Source organism: Protomyctophum bolini, assembly GCF_963924005.1.
Source record: "Protomyctophum bolini genome assembly, chromosome: 2".
NCBI lineage: Eukaryota > Metazoa > Chordata > Actinopteri > Myctophiformes > Myctophidae > Protomyctophum > Protomyctophum bolini.
The window spans coordinates 15,718,729-15,745,025 of NC_137863.1; the positions used below are offsets into that span (position 1 = coordinate 15,718,729).

General features: G+C 41.8%; 1 protein-coding gene across 1 annotated transcript; it reads left to right on the forward strand.

Annotated features, from left to right (window-relative positions):
* Positions 1–4,849: 4,849 nt before the first annotated feature.
* Positions 4,850–25,414, forward strand: lrig2 (leucine-rich repeats and immunoglobulin-like domains 2). Its single transcript, XM_080773470.1, has 18 exons — positions 4,850–5,537; positions 6,141–6,215; positions 6,556–6,690; positions 7,736–7,879; positions 8,304–8,447; positions 8,890–9,033; positions 10,874–11,017; positions 12,894–12,974; positions 13,223–13,294; positions 13,507–13,575; positions 13,826–13,989; positions 14,397–14,708; positions 15,072–15,353; positions 16,332–16,772; positions 18,589–18,741; positions 19,001–19,141; positions 20,080–20,352; positions 21,786–25,414. The coding sequence occupies exons 1-18, from the start codon at positions 5,338–5,340 to the stop codon at positions 22,028–22,030; spliced, it is 3,219 nt and encodes a 1,072-aa protein (XP_080629596.1). The 5' UTR covers positions 4,850–5,337; the 3' UTR covers positions 22,031–25,414.
* The last annotated feature ends 883 nt before the right edge of the window (positions 25,415–26,297 follow it).

Sequence of the window (26,297 nt, forward strand, 5' to 3'; positions counted from 1 at the left end):
CTGACTAAACGTCTGTGCACTGTTCCATGGAAGTGTGTCAATGTTATCAGAATTACTGGGAAGTCTGAGGTTAAGAAATTCCACAGAAAAGGCAGTTAATTAGAATCTCAAGAAGGGTGTACCACTGTACCAGCTTGCCTGAATGAGTCATCATTATTAGGAAATGTTAATGTGCCCATATAATCATGTCAAAACCAACTCACAACGATTAAAATAGTATGTTTATACAGAGTAAGTAAAGAATAAATAATCTCTCAATCACCTGGTAATGACTGTGACACAGTCCAGTAGCTGAAAGTGCAGTCCTTGCAACCACAATGTTTCCAGCCAGACAGGTCTAGTCCAGAATGCCACTTAAGCACTACTTTACTTTGTTGTACAACAAATAGCAAAAATAGTTGACCTACAAACTTGTAGATTTTTGGAAAATTTGAAAGATTTAGAAAGCTTTTGCCTATAATGCCATGTTGAAAGTGGTTATCACTTAACATACCTACACCCGCACAGTATAATTGGTATGAAGTGTAACTGAATATCGCTGTTTTAGTATCCCCACTTAACCAATTAAGAGCTGAGTTTGATTCTACAAATGTTTTGTTATGGTTATGGCAAAACGTAACTTAAATAATAATCACTATTATGGATCCATAAAACATTTATTCTGCTCTTTTGAATGCATTATTTGCATACACTATTCGGTGATATATTTTCTGCCTATTTGGGCCGAAACCGAATAGGCCGAAAATGCATTTTTATCCATTTTGTGCCGAATATTTTCTGCGGCCGAATATTCGGTGCATCACTAGATTATTGTGTGGCATTAACTTGAACAATAGTTACTTTCAAACAGATGTGACATATTTTAAGGATAGCTACATGGCCATGGCCACACTGACAGGCGCAATTAACGAAGTCGGCCTAATGTAGCATGGCCGTATAGCTACTGTTTGGGGACAGTGTTTTTGATTGATTGATTGAAGTATTAACAGTTTGCAGAATTACAGTACATTTCAAGCACAACTCAATACAAAAACTGTTAACTGTGAGTGGACGACCCGATAATGCATTACACTTGTTTACAAGAGGGTCCACCTTCAATTCATCGAAACATTTAGAGACGTACAACTATACAATTCTATTTAGCCAAAGAACAGAACAGGAATTCATCATAAAGGAGGTAAAAAGAAACATATACAGTGAGGAGAAAAAGGGGTGGGCGTGTGGGGGGTATTCAGATTTTACGGGGGCCAGTTTCGAATTGTAGCCATTCGTAGGTGCCCTTTGAGAGCGGTTTTGAAGGAGTCAAGGGATTTGCATGTCTTAATGACTGTTGGTAGGGCGTTCCACATTTTGGTGGCATAGGAGCGAAAATAATTTAGTCCCTTGTTTGTGCCGAATCTGGGTTGCACATGGTTTGTTACACTCCCTCATGATGTTGTGGGTGTGGACTTCGTTAACATTAAGGAAGTATTTAGACAGGTACATGGGTATCTTGGTGGTGTATCGAATCTTGTGGACCAGACCCATTGCAAGATGCTGTACTCTGTCGTCAACCCTAAGCCATTCCAGCCTGTCAAAGTGGGCAGGGGTGAGGTGGGTTCGGGGAGTGAGGCCAAGTAGTAGCCTGACCAGTTTGTTTCGGGAAGTCTGGAGCCTTGATTTAAGGACCTTTGAGGTGCTGTGGTACCAAGAGGACAAGAGGTGCATGCATATAGTCAAAGAAACCTTGTACGAGGGCTCTTGTTAGGGTCTTCAACATGTTTTTGTCGACTAGTGAGGAGATCCTGTATAGGAATCTTGTTCTTTGGTTTACTTTTTTGATTATGTTGGTGGCCATTTTATCACTGGAAAGATCTGCCTCCAGGATGGAACCTAGGTAGGTAATTTCATCTTTTCGTGTGATAATATTGTCACCCACTCTAACCAAGAATCCATCTGCCCTGTGTGTATAATTAACGGGTAGCAGGTAGTGCCAAGGGATAGTGCAGGGTGGAAAATATGGCCCGTTCATGCATACCGCAACACAAAGCCAAGGATGTTGCTAAAAGTTAGAATAAAACATGGACATGGCAAACGAAGTATACCAAGATCTACGTATTTGAATAAACATGCTAGAATCCTAAGATTTCAGAGGTTTATCATGAACCTCTTCCACTATGATGCCTCAGAGGCATGATGAAACTCCTCATTCTAATAGCTGGCAAAACATATTGGCTGACTGAATACATTTGCAATATTGTAATATTGCCAGTCAGATAACAGGCATAAGATAACATTTCTAGGTATTTTGCATCTCTCTGTATCTTGTATTTCTCTGTGCTGTCTTTGTTCAGAATTTAGCATGAACCAACTGTCCGACTGTAGATATTTTACATTTCTTTGAGCTGTCTCTGTCTATAGTTATTTATTAACTATACTAAATACACTATGGCTGGCTTCTCTTGTGACAGTTAGGTCATACATCATCTTATACTTGCAAATATTAATTCTGCACAAAGAAATATATTTTACATCTGTAGATTATGGAGGACGTAGAATACGCACATCAACAGGTGGGTGCTAGGCTAAAGAGACTTCAGTTGACATGGATGGAGCCTAGTAGCCTACACACCATATACGGTACAAAAACTATTTCGTTTATTTATCAAAATGAATAAATAAAGACGACTTTTTGTACCTAATATGGTGTGTGGGCTCCATCTATCTGTCAACATCTGTGGATTACACAGGCTATCAAGACATTCCTTCATCTTTTCCTGGTTGATGAGGTGCATTTAAAATAGAAAGCAGAGTCCTGATGACTCGTAGTCCTGATGCCAAACATACTCTTTATTTACCAACGTTTAACATTGACATTGGGCGCGACACATGAGCTGAGCATCATGATTGAATATTCAAATATTGATGTGATGTATGGTACATGGTCTTGACTGTTCAGGAATCCAGTCTATTTCTATTTGCCCGTTTCTCTGTGTCCAGACGAACTGTTCGGTGATACACTTGGACATTGATCAGTTTTCTATTCAAAGCAGTGAGAGATTACTGAACTACCAATGTGAGATTAGTGGTCTACAAAAACAACCATCACTTTCAACATCCTCATATTCTATATAGAACTACACAACCTATCTTGATAGTTTGCATACTAGTGTAACCTATCACTAACAAGGAGTTTCTCTTATGATGTATTTTCTTATCCTTCTTCTATCTAGGGTGCAGGTGGGCTCTCCACAGTGCACACTCTTGGTGCTTTTTCTGATCTGCACTGGAAGGATCAAGTAAAGGGAGTGGAACCTGTCAGCGGTGAATCAGTAATCACCTTCATTTACTTCCAAAAGGCTTTTGACACGATCCAACAGGGGAAACTGATGAGCATTATCCGGGACAACGGAGTTCCAACATGGTTCCAATGATAGACACAAGCTACAGCCAGACTCTAGCCAAGGTTAAAACCCACAATGGTAACACCAAATATTTTGGGATCCTAGTGGGGGTCGTACAGAGTTACGGTGACACTCTGGCCCCCATCCTGTTCATTATAGCGATGGACCATGCCCTGAGACTCGCAATCAATGTCAGAGAAGAGGCACTGGGGGCCCCGCTGGTCCAGAGGAAGTCCATTTTAAATATTAAATAGGCCATTCATAAAGAGTACTTTTACTTTTGGTACTTAAAGGAGCACTTCACCCCTTTTCAACCTATATTCATATAACTGGTCCTCACTATCATGCTCAATATAAGATGGTACATTTTTTGTCTACTTGTCTCTGTCTCAGTGACATCATTGGGAGGCAGATTTGGTCTTTTCAAACTTGTCTTAATGCAAGAACAATGGCTTTGATTATAACATGCTAACTTTCCAGGAAGAGAAAGGCTGCAGTTTCTTTTGGAATGGAATTCCCACTGATGATGTCACAGGTAGGCAGGTTTCTGAACTGTACAGCCCACCAATGAAACAGAGTCAGTTTCTTATAATGAGTGTCCATTAAGTATATGTTGATGCGAATACAACGTATGTTTCATAATCTATTATTATTCCTTTGATTAAAAATGTAGGCTAGAACAAATTTGTTTTTTTGAGTGATTCTCTCCCAAAGCCAGAAACCATGCAGACAGCTTTGATTCAGACCATTGCTGAAAAAATAAAGAGTGCAGCAACATCGCCATCACCTGGACAAAAACGAAAACGTTTGCCTCCTAATGTTCATGTGTATGCAAAAGTATGTAGCAGGCAATTTGCCTGGTGTTGATTTTTCATAACAAATAGCATGTAAACAGACACATAGTTTACTGTAAAGAAAAGGAGAAGATAAAGAACGATATTTATTAACCAGTTGGCTCTTTGATTTAAGTAGGCCTACTTAATATTATTATTTTATTCTGCCCTGAGCCAAAATAAAATATTTTGTTAGTTTAATGGAGAGTTGGTAACCAAATTACTGCTTGAGAGTGTCACATTTTACACTCAAGAGTTAATTATTGTTAAACATCTGCATTACTTAATTTACAAGATGTCGAAACAATTAGAGAATGTAGAAGAATTGTCATTTTGATCAACGTTTGCCTGTTATCTCCTAATGGTACCAACATCAATACAGCATGGAATTGTGGGGGGGAAATATCCAAAGACAACAAAATATCCTTTAGTTTTAGGTCTGAGAGTCTTCTGTCATCACATGGTTGTCCATGGCTCAAATGCCGAATAAATAATGGGCCTTGATATGAAAAGGGGTTGAAAACCACTGATCTATTCTAGAGCAAATATTTGACAGTCACCAAAACAGACCAATAGGATAACTGTAAACATGCTTGGAAGAAAGGGGGAGGGGACTCAGGATATCTCATGTCATGACTGCGAGGTGCTTTGTTGTTCCTTCGAGGCACGGAGTCGGAGGAAAAATAACTTTTAAGTGTTTAAAACGTCGATCGAACTTCTCGTGGTTGGAGATAAACGTGACACGGAGTCATATGTAGACCATCGGTGTGTAGAATGGCTCATATGAAGCGGTGAAAATCAGCTCATCGGCGGGCTAGTAGCGTTAGCCACTTTGGGAGTGTGTTGTCCAGATTGGAGCGGAAGGAATTTCAACCACTGTGGGAAGAAGACTGGGGGAGAAAATCTTTGTTGGGATGCAGCCGCACGCAAGTTGGAACAATGCATTGTACGGCGCCACGTGCGATTATTCCGAAATTAACGCGAACACATATGCCTATTTGACGAGCATCTAGTCGCAGAAATAATTGGATTTCGTTTTTGTAACAGTTTAAAGCTGCTCACTCAGTTAGCAACTTAGCCACGTAGCTACCGATAGGAAGGGAAGGAGGAGGACATTTAAAATGGCGGAAGGCTGGCCCGTTCCCCCGGCCCTCGTCTTGATGTTGTTGAGTCTGACTCTGACGGACAGTGTCTGGTCGCTGGAGCCCTGTCCTGCTCCGTGCTCCTGTTCCAGAGGTCAAGACGACGTCCAGATCATGGATTGCAACAGAAAAAGGTTGCCCAGTGCACCTCACGACCTACCTGAAGGGATCACCCAACTGTAAGTAATGCTAGCCTGGCAGCAGGCAGAGACTACTCCTCAGTGATTCATGTGACACCTTTTTGATATGCATTGATTTTAATAAATCTCTGCCACTGTGGAATCCTCACTAATCTAACTTAATTTACAAATGGAAGTAATTGGACCCTTAAAGGGATGATCACACCATTGTAACTAACTCTATAGTTAAAAAAATAAATATATAAAAAAATAAATGTATATAACGCGCACAAACACACACACAAGTGGGTTGCAGTGTCCACACCACAACTATTAACAACAAACGATGGTGAAGAATATAGTTATAGTATAAATAAATAGTGCTGGATGCGAAAGTCCCTTAAGGGTCCATTTGGTTCTTCACTATCATTGGTTTAGCTGGGAACCCCTGAAATTCCCCCCAAGAACCCCTGGGGTGACCCCAGATCCCACGTTGAAAACCAGTGCACTACACAATTAATAACGGTAAATAATCTTACCAGGGTTTCCAATGGACAGATGAGGCTTCACTGATGGTCGTTTTATTTTGCCATTGAGTTCATGATTTAGTTAGATTACATTCGTTATCTTAATGACACTAATTCCTTCATGATGTCATTTCAGCACCATGAACCATAATGAATTGACTGCTATTCCGTTTCTTGGATATGTTACCTCCAACATCACCACGCTATCCTTGTAAGTTAAGAATATCTTCAGGTTATATGTCATCTGCTTTTCCTGTCATTATGTTTGCAGTTTGCACCTATTGCAATTTGGGTTAAGTGTTCTTGCCTTACACATTTGTTTACTAGCCAAGGCATAGATTTATCATTTAATTTAAATCCTCTTTGGGAGAATTTTGACTTATACATGTACTTATCTGTATGTTTCCAATACAAACACATGCATGCATTGTGCAGGAAAACTGTGCACAAAGTATAAAACTTGCTGAAGTTGCTGTGATCACCATTGATTGTCAGAATTTAATTTGGAGAAAATAAATACATTTATTAATTTAAATGATTGTGTTACCCAGAGTCCACAACCGAATCTCAGAGCTGTCGATGCATCACCTGCAGCCGTACGTCTCCCTGGACACTTTGGACCTGACCTCCAACTCCATCGCTGAGCTCAAGGCTGGATCCTTCCCCTCCATGCAGCTCAAATATCTGTGCGTGCACACTTCACACTTACCTAATATTATTTTTAAGTTATCAATTATTGTCCTCTGGCATCCCTATTTTGGGGCTAACGTTCAGCAAAAATATCAGCTCAGTGGCCTTGTGGTTAGAGTGTCCGCCCTGAGACTGGGAGGTCGGGGTTCGATCCCTGGCCGGGTCATACCAAAAATGGGACCCAGTGCTGCTTGGCACTCAGCATCAAGGGTTGGATTGGGGGTAAGTCCCTGCGACATACTAGCTCATGTCCAGGTGGTGTACTTGTACATCAAGCTGCCTCACGCTACAGAAACAGAGATAGGCTCCTGCCATATGGGCCTCATGGCTCGGCATGGCTTACTTATTCAGCAAAAATAGCTGGCCTACAAGCTCGCAACAAGGCTATTTTCTGTGAAGATATTTTAAACATCTTTCTTAAATTTAACTTTCAAAATGGTGCAAGAACCCTGATTTAGTGTAGAGTAAAAGACTAAAAGGTGTATAACTATTAACTAGTATGAGTTATTGGGAATTAATATTGTTCGTGTTAAAGTGAGCACCAATTATTTACAGTGCCACAGTGAAATGAAGCACAAGCGTACAGTGGATAATGTGGGATAAAAACTGTAAAATAAAATAAATTGAAAGAAAGCCGACAGACCAGAACAGAGAACATAAAGGCAGGTGAGCTAACAAATAGCAGAACCAATAGAACAGATTGCACAAGAACAGAGACGGAAGGCAGTAAATAACACGACACAGAAGATATGCCATTAATGGCATTTGATAAATTTAGCTTGGCACACATCAGAGTAACACATTTTCAAATCCACCATAATGGAATTGCTCTTAATTAATTGGCAGTTCATCAAATTAGAAGAAAAAATCACGTATATCGATTTAGTTTTTTTGCTCATTGTTTCCAGTAGGCTCTTTCTTTCTGTTGAGCCCCTTTTGTGTGAAACCGTGCCTCTTCCAGCAGTGAAAATGCAGGTGTGAATGCAATCATCTAACCTTACTTATATTTAGCTCTGACGTTTCTGCTTCTTTATCTGATAGGAATTTGAGTAATAACAAGATCAGCGCCCTGGAGCCTGGCTGCTTTGACAACATCTCCAGCACCCTGCTGGTACTCAAGCTGAACAGGAACAGAATAGCTATGCTGCCGTCCAAAGTATTCAGACTCCCACAGCTGCAGTTCCTGTGAGTGTTGAATGAATAAGTGTCCAAGGCCATGAATTGACAGTGACGTTTCTTGAGCACTGAGCAATGTGCATTTGCTAAATCTCATTACTGCTGTTCCTAACCTATATTGACCTTTTTGATGTAATTGAAATTGTCAATTATGCTGCGAAATAGCCAATATGTCCCAATTTTTAACCACTTTCAACCTGGCATCGCTATTTTGGGCATGTCATACTGTAGAAAAAAATAGTTTTCAAATATAGCGGATCTACAAGTTCACACATCACAATGTGTTGTGGGCTTGTAGATCGTCTCTTGAGATTTTTTGAATGTCATTGAATTAATTAATAAGTTTGTGTATTTTAGTAGTTTGATGCCTTTTCATGCTGTGTATAGACCAAATTGGTGGTATAAAGAAGATGCTTTATAATCATTCTTACAGTGAATTGAAGCGTAACAAGATCAAGGTGGTGGATAGCCTAACATTCAAGGGCATGGACTCCTTGCGATCACTGAAAATGCAGAGGAATGGAGTGACCAAACTCATGGATGGGGCCTTTTTTGGACTCAACAACATAGAAGAGCTGTGAGTGTGGAGTTGTCTCTTGAACTTTGACGTGTGACAATGATTTGTCTAATAGAACGGTTGCATGACTCTTTAAAACATGAAAAGTAGTTTGGATAGCATGGATGCAGCACTAAAGAGAAGCTGGGTAAAAAACATGCTATTATGATACTCACTTGATCTCCACTATAGTGTAAACAATGTCGTTTTAGTGTCCATGAACAAAGAAAAGAAGGCAAATTTCAATTTAAGATTTTTATTACTGTGATTTTTCAATATTTGCACGACACGTCACACTTGTATTGACTGTAAAAAATATAGAAATTGGTTACTTGTATAATTGCTTACATTATTACGTTTATGCACATTCATTGCCTGCCCCCTGAAAGCTCCTGTGTAACTGTCAGAAAGGTTTTATGTGATTGAGGCAGCTGTCCGTTTTACCCCTCTGTTTGTATTGCAGGGAGCTGGAGCACAACAACCTGACTGAGGTCAACAAAGGCTGGCTGTATGGCCTGCGCATGCTGCGAGTACTAAGGGTCAGCCAGAACGCCATCGGCATCATCCGACCCGACGCCTGGGAGTTCTGCCAAAAACTGGAGGAACTGTGAGTTGTCTTTACTGTGAAGTCTAACACACACGCACACACGCTTTTAGGCCTCTACACAGCACTCTAGGTACTTTCACCAGCCACAGTCTCTGGTTTTCATTCTCTGCACTCTGAGGAATGGCTGTTGTCTTAGTGCTGTGTGAGCTGCCTTCAGTATGTTAAGCTTCTGCAGCTGCTTTGGCTGTTTGCTTGCTTGCTTCTGGTGGTTTTATATGCAAACAAACAGATGTTATCTGAAGATGTTTAGGCTAATGCTGCAGATTAGCATTTCTAATCAAGATCTTGCATGAATAACCTAGCATGTCATTTTCATGGATTTAAAGTTCTCCGCCGTGGTGACGGATGTCCGCCATTTTGTAGATTCAATAGAGGCTATATACATTCAATAGATATTCAATAGAGGCTATATACGTGCGGATAGGTTTCAGCAATCGCTGTAGTTCTGACAAGTGGCCTACACCCTACAGTAAAGTTGACCTGATTGGTCAAAATGCAGCCTAGTGGCTAGTGTACAGATCTATAAGTACAAATCCAAATTGTTTACCACTCCGATCATCAATATAAACTAGACGGTCCTGTACGTGCCTGTCGCAGTCGGCCACCGGCCTACTTGGCAACGATGCAACTTGGGAACCAGCACCCGTGTCTCACATGGAGATCTGTGTATGTGCCTGTGTGTGTGTGTGTGTGTGTGTGTGTGTGTGTGTGAAGACTGAAAAGTGTACTTGGCAATCAATTCGGCCCACTGGCAGAGCCTGATTGGTTGAGCCTCAATTGGCTGAGGCAGAGGCTGGCCCAGGTGAAAGGAGTTGCGTGCATTACAACGGTACACACATCATTGTACGCACGCAGAGACATTGCGGATTCATAGTAAGATTATGCAGAAGATTAAAGCAGTAAGCCACTAGAGGTTGCTGTAACATATTTTACATTGGCTGAGAGGCTGACGCACTTTGACAAACTGCGACCTCTATCTTTTCTATTATGGTTATAAGTATGTCAACATGAAAATCATAGACGCGTCCTCCAATTAAAACGGTTCTTAATTCACTACAAGAACAATTTCTACAAGAAAGAAGTTTCCGGGTACAGCTACTTGCCAGTATAGACCATTGAGATGGCTGTGTGCCAGACAGCATTACATTTCCCAAACTGAATCAATAGCACACACAGAGAAACGAAACATAACGTTTCATAAACATAACATAATAAACAAAACTGCTAGCCTAGCCTCTTAGTCTAGTGGGGCTGCAGGACCTAGAGACTCTTCCTATTTTAATAGGGAATGGGAGTGCTTGTTTTTGTTAACAAGTATGTGTGGCGCTCACTGCTTAGAAGTCTTGCACGACCGGGGCTTGCAAGAAAAACAAGCGCTGCCCTTACCTCAACTCATAAACCACGAAAGTGGAAAAAGCGCCACTCCAAAATAAAAAATGCAAGACTCATATTTTATTGAATGCTTACGCATTTCGGCAACAGCCTTCCTCAGAGCAGATTGTTTTTCATCTGCTCTGAAGAAAGCTGTTGCTGAAACGAATAAGCATTCTCAATAAAATATGAGAAATTGCATCTGAGCTAGCCTTGCATTTTTTATTTGAGCACCCACTGTCTTAACCAAGGGCAGTATCCAGAGGAAGCGCACCTGCTTTTTCTACCTGGCTACAGATACGCTGGATCACGGTAGAAATAACGCAGTAACAAATATCGCACCTGTGACTGATATGAGCTGATCTAAGATATATTGTGTGTGTGTTTTTTTTTGCCAATGGGAATCCAGGATTGGAACTATCCGTTTGAGAATTGTAGATTAGGCTGACTGTGTTCTCTCTGCCTACAGAGATCTGTCCTTCAACCATCTCACTCGTCTGGAGGAGACAGCCTTTGTAGGCTTGGGTCTCTTGGAGACCCTGAATCTCGGCGAAAACTCCATCAGCCACCTGGGAGAGGGAGTCTTCAGCACTCTGGCCAGCCTACGTACACTGTAAGGACTGCACCATACCATCCATTCATGCCATTGTCTATTTGCAGAACTTTGACGATATGTCGTACATCATTGGTTCCCAAAGTGGGGTCTGGGGACCCCTAGCGGTCCTTGAGGGAGTTCCAGGGGGTCCCCAGCTAAAGGATAGTTTGGAACCAAATGGGGGTCCCTGGTAACCTGGCAGTATTGAGTTCACAAGTTCCCTCCTACCTTGATCTGGTCTCTCTCAAGCAGAAACGATGAACCGGAAGCAGCGGGACAAAAATCTGATATCTCCATAATAATTTCGAGTTGTAGTCTTGTTAGCTTGTGTTTACATTTGCGCTGTGGCACGGCTACAATACGTCACCAGTCTCGCATTGATCCCCCCTCTAGTGGCCGCATACGGCCGCATAATGCTCCATCAGATTTTGATCGGAGTACATGTCTCTGCCAGAGAGAGACCAAATGGGAGCAGGAGGAGGAACTCACTGCTGCCACCAGCTGGCGGAGTCATGTTAGGTCCCTGGTATATATTCTAATGGGGGTCTGTCTGCGGGCTAATGAGTGTCATTTTGGGGGTCATCATTGACATGAAAAAGTTTGGGAACCACTGTCATACATAAACATATCATTTTGACGGGACGGTGTGGTGCCTACAGGGAAAGCCATCTAGAACGGTAGTTTATTTTAACATTTTCATGTCAAGGAACCTCAAATTGATATGTATTTAGTTGGATGTGGACCCCCATCCGAAAATATTTTATGCCAGGGAAAATAGCTGATCTACAAGCCTGTTGTGAGCTTGTAGATTGGCTATTATAAGCTTGTTGTGAGCTAACACATACAATAGGGTGAAACTATTTTTTTATGCTATATTGACAGAAAAGGTAGCTTTACGCTATTGTGTATAGTTGTATGTTCATCATTGAATATTGCCATACTCGACAACAAAAAAGAACTGGTTTATTTGAAAGCAGAAAAAAACACCAATACAATACACAAGTTTGGTAAAATATTGTCGTTTTTTGAAGAATGCATTGTACCATTATGTATCATAAGTTCTAACCTGATGTTGGTTTTATGCATTCTGATGAAGGCTGCTAAACACAGTAGGTTTGTTTGATTCACTTTTTGTGTGTACTGTTATTTTTCTTAGATCATCTTGTAGTAACCACTGTAGAAATAGTATTTGTAGTCTTCATCTTGTAGCATTACCATTAGCAATTCCTTTAGTATTAACAAATAGACCTACCTCCAAGTGTCTCAAAAATATTACATTGTACAGAGGTTTAATGTAAAACTCTGAAACTATATTGAGCAGCGAGTGCAATCAAGGGCCAGTTGTAGAAATCTCCCTGAGAGTACTAGTGGCATCAGGGTGAGTTTGAAGGGAGTGGAATAGGAAGGCATTAATTAGTGCACAGAGTTCCGAGAATACATGGAGCTACAAAAGAGAGAGGGGGGTGGGCGGGTTTGCTAGTGCTGTCATCCTCATGGGCCTTCGTAGCTGACGGGAATCAGATGAGAGTCGGGGTCCTTTTCAGACGCACCCAGGCGAGAGATGCGAAAGGGCCCATTGCCCACTCTGTGAACACAACAAGCCCCTGTGGGATCACAAGGCCGTCTCACACCTACATCCTAAAGTAAGGTCTGTGTTATGGAGGAGCGAGATGGGAGCAGGCGCTGCTGAAGGCTCGTCCTAGGATGACCTAGAGAGAGAGATAAAAACAGAGCCAATTAAATCACTCCCTTGTCATAGAGAGGCAAGAGCACCCAGCTGTGACTCTCACTCTGTCAACATGCCTGGTAGAAATAATTTTCTCCCAGCTGTCAAAGGATGATTTTATTTTTAGGTCTCACTTTTTTAACACTTGTTTTTTTGTTTTTTTTTCAGGGACATCCGCAACAATGAAATCTCTTGGGCCATTGAAGACTCAATTGGTGCATTTGATGGGATGAAGAAGCTGAACACACTGTAAGTAATTACCATGTCCCATAGATAATGAATAACTGATGCACAATGTATCTATGGAAATGTACAAAAAGCTAAGTACGGATCAGGGTGAATCGTTTAATTTCAAGCACATGAAAACTCTATGCTATGTACTGGATTCACACTGGCAAGGCAGATACGTACATTTGGGTTGACCTGTCTAAAGTTACAGAGGACTGTGAAAGCCAGGTTTATTAGCATTGTATGACTTTTACATTCGTATCTGCCAGGATTCTACAACGGAACAAGATCAAATCAATCACAAAGAAAGCGTTTGAGGGCCTGGATGAGCTTGAGCACCTGTGAGTACTAACTCCTTTCTCCTTGACACGGTACATGGCCAATACAGCCTTGAGTATCAGAGTCATCAGCACTTATTGCCGAAGGGATCCTGGGACAGGGGAAGGGTTTTATTACAATCGTGCTTATATTGTCTTGCGCCTGTGAAATGTGATGCCATCTTGATCATATCACACCGCTGGAGTGCCTGATCCATATTTCCGTCCTCCCGCAGGGACCTGAGTAAGAACGGCATCATGTCAATACACCCCGAGTCACTGTCGCATATGAAGCTACAAGTGTTGTAAGTAGACAGGAGTGGTCGTAGAGGTACCAGCAAGCATATTTAAGATGTGAGAAAGGTTTCATGATATTTTTAAGAACTGGGTCCCTTGGACACTGATTAACTATGGTTGGTGGTACATCACTCACTCCTCCCCCCCCCCCCCCCCCCCCCCCCAATATGTTTTTGGATCCTTAACACACACTGGTTTTGGATTTTTAACCCACACTGGACATTACACCACCTTACTGTTGGCATCTGTTGTTTTCAGTGTTCTGAACAGCAGCAGCTTGCTGTGTGATTGCCAGCTCCAGTGGCTGGGCAAGTGGTTGACTGACAGCCACTTCGAGCAGTCTGTCTCAGCTGTGTGCGCCCATCCCGCCAGCCTTCTGGGTCACACCGTCCTGTCCGTCCGCCCCGAGGAGTTTGTTTGTGGTCAGTCACTCTTTCACTTATCCATTATTAGCTGTTTATCAGCCACAGAGCAGCAGAAAAGGTGGGGCAATATTGTTTCTCTTTCATACTGCGTTTTAGTCAAGAACCGGGTCTTATTGTTTTCATCAGGGCCATCTGCACATAACCAGCATTCATTTTTTTAGTATCTGGCCTTTAGTGTCTAATCTGTTCTGAGCACAGTCAGAAGATGAGTGATCTTTACCTGTAGTGACTGTGCTTACATTTAGATCAGTATCAATTTAGTGGCACAATCTATTAGCAAAGCTGTTCATTCCGGCAGTTCAAATTGTTAACATTTCAAGATTTCAGTTCTGTTGCCTTTGCCAATCCAACGTTGGTTCCACAAGGTTTTCTGATCCGAGTCCGTTCTCCCCTCTGCTCCACAGATGACTTCCCTAAGCCTCGGATCACTGCACACCCAGAAACCTACACGGCGCTGAGAGGGAACAACGTGACGCTGACCTGCATCGCCTCCAGCAGCAGCGACTCTCCAATGACCACGGCCTGGCGCAAGGACGGCGAGGTGCTGTATGACGCCGAGGTGCAGAACTATGCCCGCTACCAGGAGGGTGAGCTGCTCTATACCACCGTGCTGCACCTCCTCAACGTCAACTTCACCGACGAGGGCCGCTACCAGTGTGTGGTGTCCAACCACTTCGGCGCCAACTACTCCAACAGGGCCAAGCTTACCGTTAATGGTAAGGGAAATGTCTTGTGCTTTCTGTGGAAGCTTGGCTTGTTATCGACTCTGTTTATTTTCTTGAACCATTTTATTTTTGTTTTGTTTTATGTTTTTGGAACCGCCTAAAACCAGAATGTCTTTACAAATGCAGTTATCCAGAAGATTATTTAAAGATGGCTAAACACAATTTCAGAATAGTTCTGCGAGGGTTTGTATGGTCGCTAAGGAACGACCCAATACTATTTAAATTCTTGATCTAGTCAAAGCTAACCATCTACAAGACTAGAGCACGTTTGCAAATACCATGTAGGTCTGAATGTCATCTGAGACTCATCTCTAAACTTTCCACCAACCCTGTTTTCCATCGTTCTTCCCATAGAGCTACCTTCTTTCCTCAAGACCCCTATGGACTTGACCATCCGCACGGGTACCATGGCCCGTCTAGAGTGCGCTGCAGAGGGCCACCCGTCACCCCAAATCGCCTGGCAGAAGGATGGCGGCACGGACTTCCCTGCTGCCCGTGAGCGTCGCATGCACGTCATGCCTGATGATGATATCTTCTTCATTGCCAACGTGAAGACGGAGGACATGGGCGTGTATAGCTGCACAGCCCAGAATGCAGCGGGCAGCCTTTCGGCCAACGCCACCCTCACTGTGCTGGGTGAGTCAGAGACCTGTGCGACAAATACTGTTCCTGTAATTCTTTGAAAGATCTTCTACCACTCCTTCTTGAGCCCTTCACTCGAATAATATACTGTATACTTGTGTTGATTCATACCTTTTGGCTTTAACCACTTGTACATACTCAATTGATCTAAGTGTGTAAGGAATTGATGCATCCCTATTCTTCACTCATGTCATCACACTGGCTCCTCTTATGTTGCCATTCTTGCTGTGTCCCAGACCCCCATTATTGTTTGTTTTTAATGTTTTGGTGTTTGTAGTGTATCTAGTTCTGTTGGACAGTGTTGGTGAAGTGTTTTTACTCCTAGGACATTTCATTTGAGATTGATAGCGACATGCCCTATTTTGTGTTCTTTTGTAATTTGATTAACTAATGTAGATGTAACAGCAAATCTTGTTATACTGTGGCCTGTTTGGTGTGCCAATTCACTTTGTGAAAATTACAGTGTAACTGGACAGCTCCAACATAACCAATTTGATCACAGAATGCGAGTGAAACATAGGCTTTCAGCCCTGATATACTGACATAATGATCAATGGCTTTAGAAAAAAGTGACCTTTTACAAGTAACATGAAATCAGTATCTTGTGTTCAAAGTCAAACTACAGATTCATTCAACATTGACTATCACCGCATGTGCAGATGGTTCCTTGCATAACTTACATTCAAGTCCTGCATATTTTAAAATGGTTTAACTTTAAACTGTTAAACTATAGCTATTTCTGTAATGTTTTATGTCCTACCCGGGATTCAAACCCGGGTTTCCTGTGCACGATGCCAAATAATCTTCCACTCAGGCGAGAGGGAATCCTTGCTTGGCCAGGGGAGAGATTGCATCTATGAGCTTCAGAACAAGCTCTGGAGTGCAGCTTTGAATACAACTGTCAAGTTATAGTTCCTATTGATGATACTGCTGTAAATCAGACACTGATTGAGGCCATGTGTCTCCTTCCAGAAACGCCATCCTTCATGCGTCCTCTGGAAGACAGGACGGTGGCCCGCGGGGAGACGGCCGTGCTGCAGTGCATTGCGGGCGGCAGCCCGGCTCCCCGCCTCAACTGGACCAAGGACGACGGGCCGCTGGTGTTGACGGAGCGGCACTTCTTCGCCGCAGCCAACCAGCTGCTCATCATCGTGGACGCCGGGCCCGCCGACGCCGGCAAGTACACCTGCATCATGTCCAACACGCTGGGCACGGAGCGCGGCCACATCTACCTGGGCGTTTCGCCCTCGCCCAACTGCGACACAGGCGGTGGCTACGACCAGGACGGCTGGACGACCGTGGGCATCGTGGTGATCGTGGTGGTCTGCTGTGTGGTGGGCACCTCGCTGGTGTGGGTCATTGTGATCTACCACATGCGCAGGAAGAGTGAAGACTACAGTATCACCAACACTGGTGGGTGCAGCACTACTGTCATAATGTTTTTCTATGGTCTAAATTACTCTCATACAATTTAGGCATTTAGCAGACGCTCTAAATCCAGAACGATTTACAGTAATAATAATAATAATAATAATAAAACTATTTGTATAGCACCTTTCATGACATGAAATGCAGCTCAAAGTGCTTTACAGAGAAATGGAGGATAAAAGAAAAGCAAGGCAACAACATTAAAAACAAGCAGTAATGCAATACAGTGAGGACATGAATAACAAAAATAAAAAAATAAAAGCAATGTTGTAGAAGTGGGTCTTGAGCTGAGCTTTAAAAATGTCTACAGAGGCTGCCTGACGAAGGTACAGTGGGAGCTTGTTCCATGCCGACGGCCCGTAGAAGCAAAAAGCTGCTTCCCCGTATTTTTTAGTTGCCATGTTTTTTGGCAAAGCGAGCAGGCCTTAGGGGGCGGTTTGGGACATATTTAGGCAGGCAGTCATGTAGGTAGGAAGGTGCGAGACCATTGAGAGCTTTATAGACAAGTAAAAGAATTTTAAAATCAATCCTAAAAACAACCGGAAGCCAGTGCAGTGATGCCAAAACTGGCGTAATATGTTCTCTCATCTTAGTTCTAGTTAAAACTCTGGCTGCTGCATTTTGGACAAGTTGTAGTCTGTCAGTTGTTTTCTTAGGCAGTCCTGAAAAAAGTGCATTGCAGTAGTCAAGCCGAGAAAAAACAAAAGCGTGGATTAGCGTTTTTGCATCGTCCAAGGACAAATAGGCTCTGATTCGTGCAATATTTCTAAGGTGAAAAAAGGCAATCTTGGTAACCTGATTAATGTGTGAATTGAAATTAAATTCAGAATCAATAATAACCCCCAGGTTCTTTACTTTACTGTTACTTTCTACAGTCAGGTTACCAAGTCTGCTTATTATTGATTCTTTCTGCTCACTAGAACCGATTATGAGAACTTCTGTCTTATCCTCGTTTAGCTTGAGAAAGTTCTCACTCATCCAACATTTGATGCTAGACAGACAGGTAAGCAAGAACAACACATCAAATACATAGAAATAGTCATCAAGAATCATAAAAAGCTAAGAACGCTAAGAACCTAACATCTGTGTAATATCTATATAATGAAACTATACTATATGGTGCTATGTCTACATAAAATGCTATCTAAATTACATAACGTAGGCCTAATCACAAAATTATAACACTTTACATTAAATGTTTATACAGTGAAACAGAAATGGTTGTAAATGACACATTTCTCCACTAAACAGAGTATTCCATTTCAGTGGATCTATTAATTGTTTATTCAATTAACAATTTTACCTTTAAATGCAAACAGAATTGCCAAATGTGTTGGCTGTCAATGGTGTCAATCATTTTGGTAGAACAGGAGAATAAAAAGCTTGTCTTGGTGTTCAGCTGCTGCTTGAGGCTTTGGCTTCGTAGGAGTAGCACCTTAAGTCTTACTTTTTCACCAGGCTCATTCAGCCATCTTTGATTCCAAGTAAATGTTGTTATGAAAGCATCATGGAAGAATTCTTTCCAAAGCTGGGTCTGCTGATATGAGGGGGATTTCCAGCGAGTCCCCAAGCACTATGAAATATAGTTTAATTTTGCTTTCAAGATTGTGATCTCCTAACAGTCTTTCTCCCCTTGAATATTTCTTTCTGGGGTTCTCTGAGGACCTAAAATGAGTGTAGAATAACCACAAGATAATGAAAGTGCCCACAGGGGAAGAAATACCTGGTATTCGTGTGAAAGGCTCTTACACTGACTTCTCAGACCGTATGTAACAAAAAGATGCTTTTGCCTGCCTTCCAGATGAGATGAACTTACCAGCAGACATCCCCAGCTACCTGTCCTCCCAGGGAACGCTGTCCGAGCCCCAGGAGGGCTACAGTAACTCTGAGGCAGGCAGCCACCAGCAGCTTATGCCTCCCCTCTCCAACGGATACATCCATAAGGGCACAGATGGTGGGTGGCCATTCACGTGCACTCAAATTGGTTTGACTGACACTTGACTTCTGTTTTGTATGTTCATTTTTGGCAGTTATACCCCAACTACACTGTAAAGTCCTTTGTCAATTCATCTCTCTCTCTCAAAATATAAGACTTTCGTCTTTTGAGTCATTTGTAACGTGTGACTGTGCTTTTCTACAACTACATTAATCCACAATGTGACCATACTGGGTTTATTGCGTGTTTGCTGAACGATGCTGTGCATGTTTTGTAGGTGTGTGTTATGGGGACACAGGCAGCGAGGTGGAGACTGACGGGAACGGCATGCTCCACTGCAGGGTGGGCTCCCTGTTTACAGGACGCAGCAGCTTCAATCCTGGGGACACCCGAGAGGGACTGACAGGAGTCCCCAATGGTTAGTGGCCTTTTTACTTTTTATTTAACATTGGCATGGGATCATTTATTTTAGAGTGGTATCTATGGACATGCAACATACAGGTGTCTCGCACAAAAACTTGGCCACTCCCTTACAGTAACTGTGGACGCTCTGTTGAAGACCCATTAACATACCTACTGGGATACCTTCATAGTTCATACGTGGCTTTACTTAATGATTACCGTAATTGGTTTATGTCACAAATTAACACTTTGACTACAGAACCCAAGTTACTCGAGTTAATTAACTGTAGAACACTTTACCTGCGATTGGCGAGTTGCCCGAGTTATGTTTTCATTGTTTAATCCACATTTTTAATCGGTTTTTAAGTCATACGGGCAATCCACCGGACAGAGTAGAGTGAGAGGAGACGAGCTTTGATGATGTCATCGCAAAAAGGTCTGTCACTCTGGTGCGCAAAGGGTGATCGCCAAGATTACGACAAGCGATTACACCATTTTAAAGTCGATTTTCATGACTAGCAACTCAGCGGTCGGCGCAGTGGCTGTTCAAACGTAACTTTAAACATAGGCAGTGAAGATTGAAACATGATCGTTTAATCCTGGCAATAAAACTGTTGACATCCTCCTATTTGAGTATGGAGTACTTCTTTTATGGCAATGTTTTAATTAGTTTACTTTTTATATATCCTGATAACAACAATGCGATATTCCCATAGAATTGATGAGGTTCATCTACACTTTCTACAGGAAACGTACACAATACAAACCTCAGTGTTAGTTTATCCATTTATAAAGCGGAGTGTGTACAAATGTAAATGGTAATCCATTTGATTACATTCAGAATTAACACTGAGGTTTTTACCGCTTCCTGACAGAAGTGCACATATGCACGGAACATGCCATAGAATCTTAACATTAGGCCTGTATTAAGTGCCCCTGTTTTGTCCCCACAAGGTGGCGCCGGTTCATTGGTCATTTGCTCCGACTGCTACGACAACGCAAACATCTACTCACGCACACGGGACTACTGCCCCTACGCATACCTGGGCGAGGACGACCCCCTGGACAAAAGCCTACCACCAGGCGCCAAGGAGTCCTTCAGCGAGCACACCCAGCATGAAGACGTGACCCTGGAGAGCCTCATTGGCAACCAGGACCCGTCCGTCTTCCCGGCCTCCCATGACAAAAGGCTGAGTGGCAATGTGCCCTCAGAGCACTACACTAACGGTGATTACTTAACTCAAGTCTCAACTTGTTTGGGAGATGTGGAATGACTAGAAAAGCCTGGAATATTTGGGACATTTGTGTGGCAATTTCAATGGATGTGAGAGATAGGGCGGTACTCCATTTTGACTCTTGGGTGCTATTTCCATGTCTCAGAATAAACATCTACTTGAGTGTAAGTCAGGAGGGCCCAATTTAGAGATATGCATTGAAAATACAGTTTTTCTGTACTGTCAGTTTCTGTAACGTCAGGGAATTTTAATTGCCATCAACTAGAGTCCCGGGTCTAGCTGTAGTCCCTGATTAGACTAGAGAAAAGGATGGTAGGTGATCCAATTACCTTCCTGGTAGAGGTATGCATTATGTAACTGTTCCCCTTAAGGTATTTTATTTGTTCATTGTGCCACACTGAACATATACATTTACATTACAAAGTATATCTGCTATTTATTTTAATAGCCAACACTAAAATCTAAAATGACATTGATGCTTTCCCGGTATTAATGGGTTAAGAAATTAATGTCTGCAAATCTACACTGGAAACCTGTTCTCCTATCATTTACTAATGGACAAAAAGAAATGCTTTCAGTCTCCCAAGCGAGTGGGCAGAGGTCCAGTCTAGCTTATGCCTAGATTTAAACAATGAGCTCATAGATTTCACTTAACGCCACCTTGCCCAAGGACAAGGTATTTCACAGCAAGTTATGAAGCTGCGAGATTGCCTTTTGTGTGGATACTGGACTCTAGGATCTTATCAGATACAAAGTGTCTGTCTGAACTCTGGAGATCTGTATGAGCCATCCGGGGTACTGAACCCAGGATACGGCGAAACGATAGATGAGGCATCAATTCTTTCTATGCCGTTTTTTAGTATCTCAAGGTTAGCAGATCTGTCATTTTACTCTATTGACAGCAGGAAGGGACAAACATCTCAAAAGCCCACGATATTGAATTGATGGAATTTTTAGTTTTTGATAAACTCCAGCGAAACGAGTGTGAGCTGAATTTCGAAAGGAAAATATCAAGTGGCTACAAATGGCACATAATATGACGGTATAAGCTGTACGCCAATATGCTCTGGTAGACTTGATCTGAAATGCAGCTTGAACCCTGGTAGCCAAAGTGTGATTCTTCAACATTTGTCAAAAGAAGAGGGAATTGGAAAGTCATCGTGTGCATATTCACTTACTGTAAACTTAACCCATTGTGACACTTTTAGTATTGCCTCTCCCTCTGCTGTGAGGATTCTCCAGGAAATGTTGCAGGGCTTGAGTGACATCCGTTTTACCATTTTATTACACATAGATTTGTTGCTGTATTATATGACTCTCCTGCAGCAATATTCACCTTTTGTGGATGTGATGTACTGTGTTTCCACAAAGGTCTTTCTAAACTACGCTCTGATCTACTTTCTCCCACTCTCTTCTTGGCCGTAGATGTTTCCAGCAGGTCATTTTGGGTGGAAGGAGAAGAGTCGTCCATGAGGCCCCAGCCGGGGCCATCCCAGCACCCAGTGACTGTACACAGGACAACCCGGTTAAGCTCCTCAGCGGCCGATGGAGCAGAGGTACAACATTGCAACACTGCGGAGGTGGACACCCGGTCCGGTCAGTGCACACAGGACCACAGAAGTGCCTCCCATAACAGGACTAACCCTCAAGAGCAGCCCATTCCCACATAGGGGAACGCCCAAACGCCCTCCCTTCAGCCACATTCTTCCCTCTGACTCTTCCTTGTTGCATCTCTCAAACCTTCACCTCTCTCTCTCTCTCTTTCTACCCACTACCTCCAAAGAGACCTCCTCACACTCTGCCAAAGAAGCTCTCATGTATGTTTACATTCCTCCCCCTCCACGGGAGAAGGAGATGCTTTGTTTGCTCTCCGCTATGGAGGAAAAAGGAAAACAGACAGATAATCTTGGGCTGGAGAAATGGATTGGTGATTAAAGTCGCCTCGCTCAGTGATGCCTAAACCGCACCCCCCCCCCCCCAACTCTGCAGGGCCTCTTTCTGACAAAAAAAAGGAAGAAAACCCATAACCCTCTTCACTCTCCTTGGAGAGAACGCTATGAATGTATGCTTCAAAGGAGCCATGTTTGATGCTGCCATGGGAGTGTTTTTGAGATGTCTTAACTTCTCGCACTCACCATTCCTGCAACTGAGGTGGGAGCTGGGAGGAGGGGCAAGGAAGTACAGTTCTAGTGCCAGTGGGCATATACTGCTTCACGCTGGTAGCCCCGACTCCTCATGGCTGGTACGGTAGCTTAGTGGAGCAGTCTTGCTACATGACTCATGTGGAAATGAATAATTGACCTCTTCCTAAGTGTGTGTGGAGCAGATAGTGGGTCAAATGCACAGGGGTCTGTGTAGTTCCCTGACCAGCAGTTTGCGGTTCTTTTATTAACTTAATGTAGGGAAGCGACCCTAAATGCATATGTCCCTACATTCCCGTAGGAATCCCTATAGACTCATAACAACGTAATCTGGTAACCAGTTATGCAAATCCCAGAGACAATGACACCAAGAGTGGTGTATATTATAATTTATATATATATATATAAAGTATATATATATAAATATATATAACCTATATCATTGCCTATTCTCGTTTTGTCCTGTGTCAAGAGTAAATGACTTTTTCTTATGTTTTCATAATGCTGTTATGTTGGGTTTAAGAAAGTATACAAAGTTTGCACATTTGACAATCATGGATTTGCTGGCCATTCTGTAATAGCCAACTTTTATTTTTTTACAAGCAGTCTCCTCAACAGCTTTTTGCCGGTATTTTCATGGTTTATAATTCAATTCATTATGCACTGATATCTTTTTCTGTTTCTCATGATTCATTAACAGGCACTTAACGTAAATGGTGGTCTATTTTCTTTAGAATGCAGTGTGCATGCCAATTTACATTGCTGTAAAGGCTTGTTGCCATGACTTCCATATCACAAACTTCGCTTTTTAATCATCTTTATTGATATTCATTAGGCCTAGATTATCTTTCTTCTTGGGACTGTGAAAAAGGAGAATGTATTGTATTATTTTATACTTGTATGTATGTGTACATATGGCTGTTAATCTATTCAATCTCATATCCTTCTAGGCCTTTTGTAGAGACAGGCTTAAATCCTTTAAACTACAGTGACCTTTACATGTTTTTACTCTTTAATTTTCAGCTGGTGTTGTCCCAGCATGATTCCATATGCCACACGTTTTGTACAGGTTATAAGACCAATTTATTTCTCAAGACTACGTTATATTCCAGTTTATCCTGATCACCGTAATTATAAAGTTGCAACCATGTGCATTCCACGTTGTTTTCATGAAGTTAACTTGTCAAATTGCTTTCGGCCATTTGGGAAATCAAAGTGCTTATCAGGAAGAAAGCAGTGGTATTTATGTCAAGTTCAATTTGGCCTTATTACATGTTTTGTCTTTCTGAAGAGCTCTTGTTTATTGCACTTCTGAATCACCCAGACGTGTTGTGAATTAATTTAGTAGACTAACGTGCCTCACCCATTTGTTCCTCTTAGACCACTTTCTTGTTTTATGAATATATTCACCCAATTGTTTCACACTTTGGGAATATTCACCTTGTTGATTATGACGTTTGATAATTTCTCCCTCCTGTATATGGAGAGTTTGCAGCTCTCATTATTGTAATCTTTTTTTCTTTTCAGTTAATTTGATTTCTGTCAAATCTGAATTCATAGGAAACATTCCATGCAAAACAGCTTAATTATATAAATTGTCATGCATCCGGTAGGCAACATTCTGCTCGTTTCAACAAAGGGTCTCATTCATCTTTCATTTTCCCTCTTTAGTAGTGGTGTATAAATGTCAACATTTGGTACTGCACCCTATATCAGGGACCAGGGCAAGATTTCATTATCAAATACCTATATTACAATTGTTTATAGGGTCTATAAGTGAATTATATATGATAACTCTTCCACAGGAGGAGCCTTTTCATATTTATGAACATACTTGTCATTTTCACCTATATACATGATGGGTGAATAGGATAACATTTTTAAGAAATAGTTATCAACATGAAACTTCCCCAGTTGATTACTTACATGAAGACTAAAGAATAAATCAAGCATGAAGTCATGCTGATACATTAATTTACAATCTATCAAGACAAGGTGGTTATACTTTGTTCAAACGAACTGTAACATTGTCTCATGAAAGGTTATCGCATTAGTACTTTGTCTGGACAAGTAGACATACTTCAGAATCAGATAAAGTGCCCACACAGGGTCCGCTTAAAATGGTATATGTGCATCTACTTAACAGGATTCGCATGATTCTTTTGACATTCTTGCCTCAGCTAGCTTAAAGTATTTATTTCCCCTAAGAAATAATAAACTCCACATGGGAATATTTCCTCAACAATCAGGCATGTCTCAGTATACCCGTCACGTCTCTCTAAACCCCTGTGGTGTATCGAAGCTTGATAGGAAGGAGTCAGTCAGGTTTGTTTTGTGCCAGATCATTAGCATGGTCTGCATACATTTGGAATCAAGCCTCTGTCACGGATTCCCATCTGTCAGCTTTGTGACTCCTTGATCCAGCCGAAGCAGTTTTTCTTTTTGTTACCTATTGTAATTGCTTTAAGGGTTTGCAGTTCAATTTCATGCTCCTCTGATTGTTGGAGAAATTGAAATGGAAAGGTACAATGACCGGTAGATCTGCACTGCAGTTTTCCTCTGGATAAAGTTTTCTACCTATCCATCTATCATCCCAGCGAAGCTTCACTTCTGGAGCGTGTACATTGATTTAATGGTCAATATTTTTGCCAACACAGCTCAATATAATGTTCATTTGTACTTGTTTTATTTGTTGACAGCCTTTATGAATTTATACCAAAGTTTAGCAGTAATGCTCTATCAAATGCTGCTTTTTTGTATTGATTTTTAGCAAAAAAGGAACAAAAAAAGGACTTAATTTCAAATGTATTTTTGAACTTTGTTTATGTGTACATTCTGTAAAGCATGTCTAAAAGAGCATTTCTTTTGTTACATACAGTAGCTGTTACTCAACAATAAACCTGAATTCTGATATATCTGGACATGAATTGTAAATAACCCATAGAAGGCTTTCTTTGTATAATAAATTGGGCTACTTGAAATCCTTGAAACAAAGGAGAGAATATTTTAACCACCAGCATCCATATTCTGGGGGGAATTTTAGCTAAACAAGCTCTCAACAGCTAAAGAGATTTGGTGTAGATAAACAGTGGTCCAAGTACAGATCTAACTCAGGTGCGTTTTACTAAGAATAGAGGGTTTAGGGTTGTTATTCCCAAGGTTGCACAATGGTTCCACAGACGGTGATCTGTATACAACAATCCAGAGTGTGGAGCCAGCTGTGTCAAGCCAACATAATATGAGGGATTCTGACAAAAACCTATTATGGCTATGGCAGAGACCTAAACGTCATGTCTCCTTTCCCCAGATGTACTGCAATGTAATAGGAGTGGCTGATGTGAATTCATTTGACTACCGGTATGTTTCGGCTCTTTGCAATCAGCAGTTTTGTTTGAATGCTTGTGCCAGTTGGGAGTGATTTGGGCTCATGGCCATAGACTCCCATCATAATAACATTGCTAATCACTCCCTTCTCAAGGCAATTCATTATTCAAGATAAAGTCCAGGGGAGACCCTTGCTTACCAGAATGCAGTTCCACAATGTAATTAGATACTCAGTGCTCCCCACATCCAATCACTTTTCAAGGCATTATACACATAAGAACTGACCACTGCAGCCTACAGGAGCAGTGTAGGCTACTTTGTTTCTAAACTGCATTGGTTTGAAAGGCTTTATGGCCCACATTGACTCTAGTCTAAGACTTCACTTCACCTCATCAATTTGCCACCCAGTACAAAACCTTGTGAAGGGTTCGATTTGTTCAACCTCAGAGATGAATTAATTCAGAGGATTTGA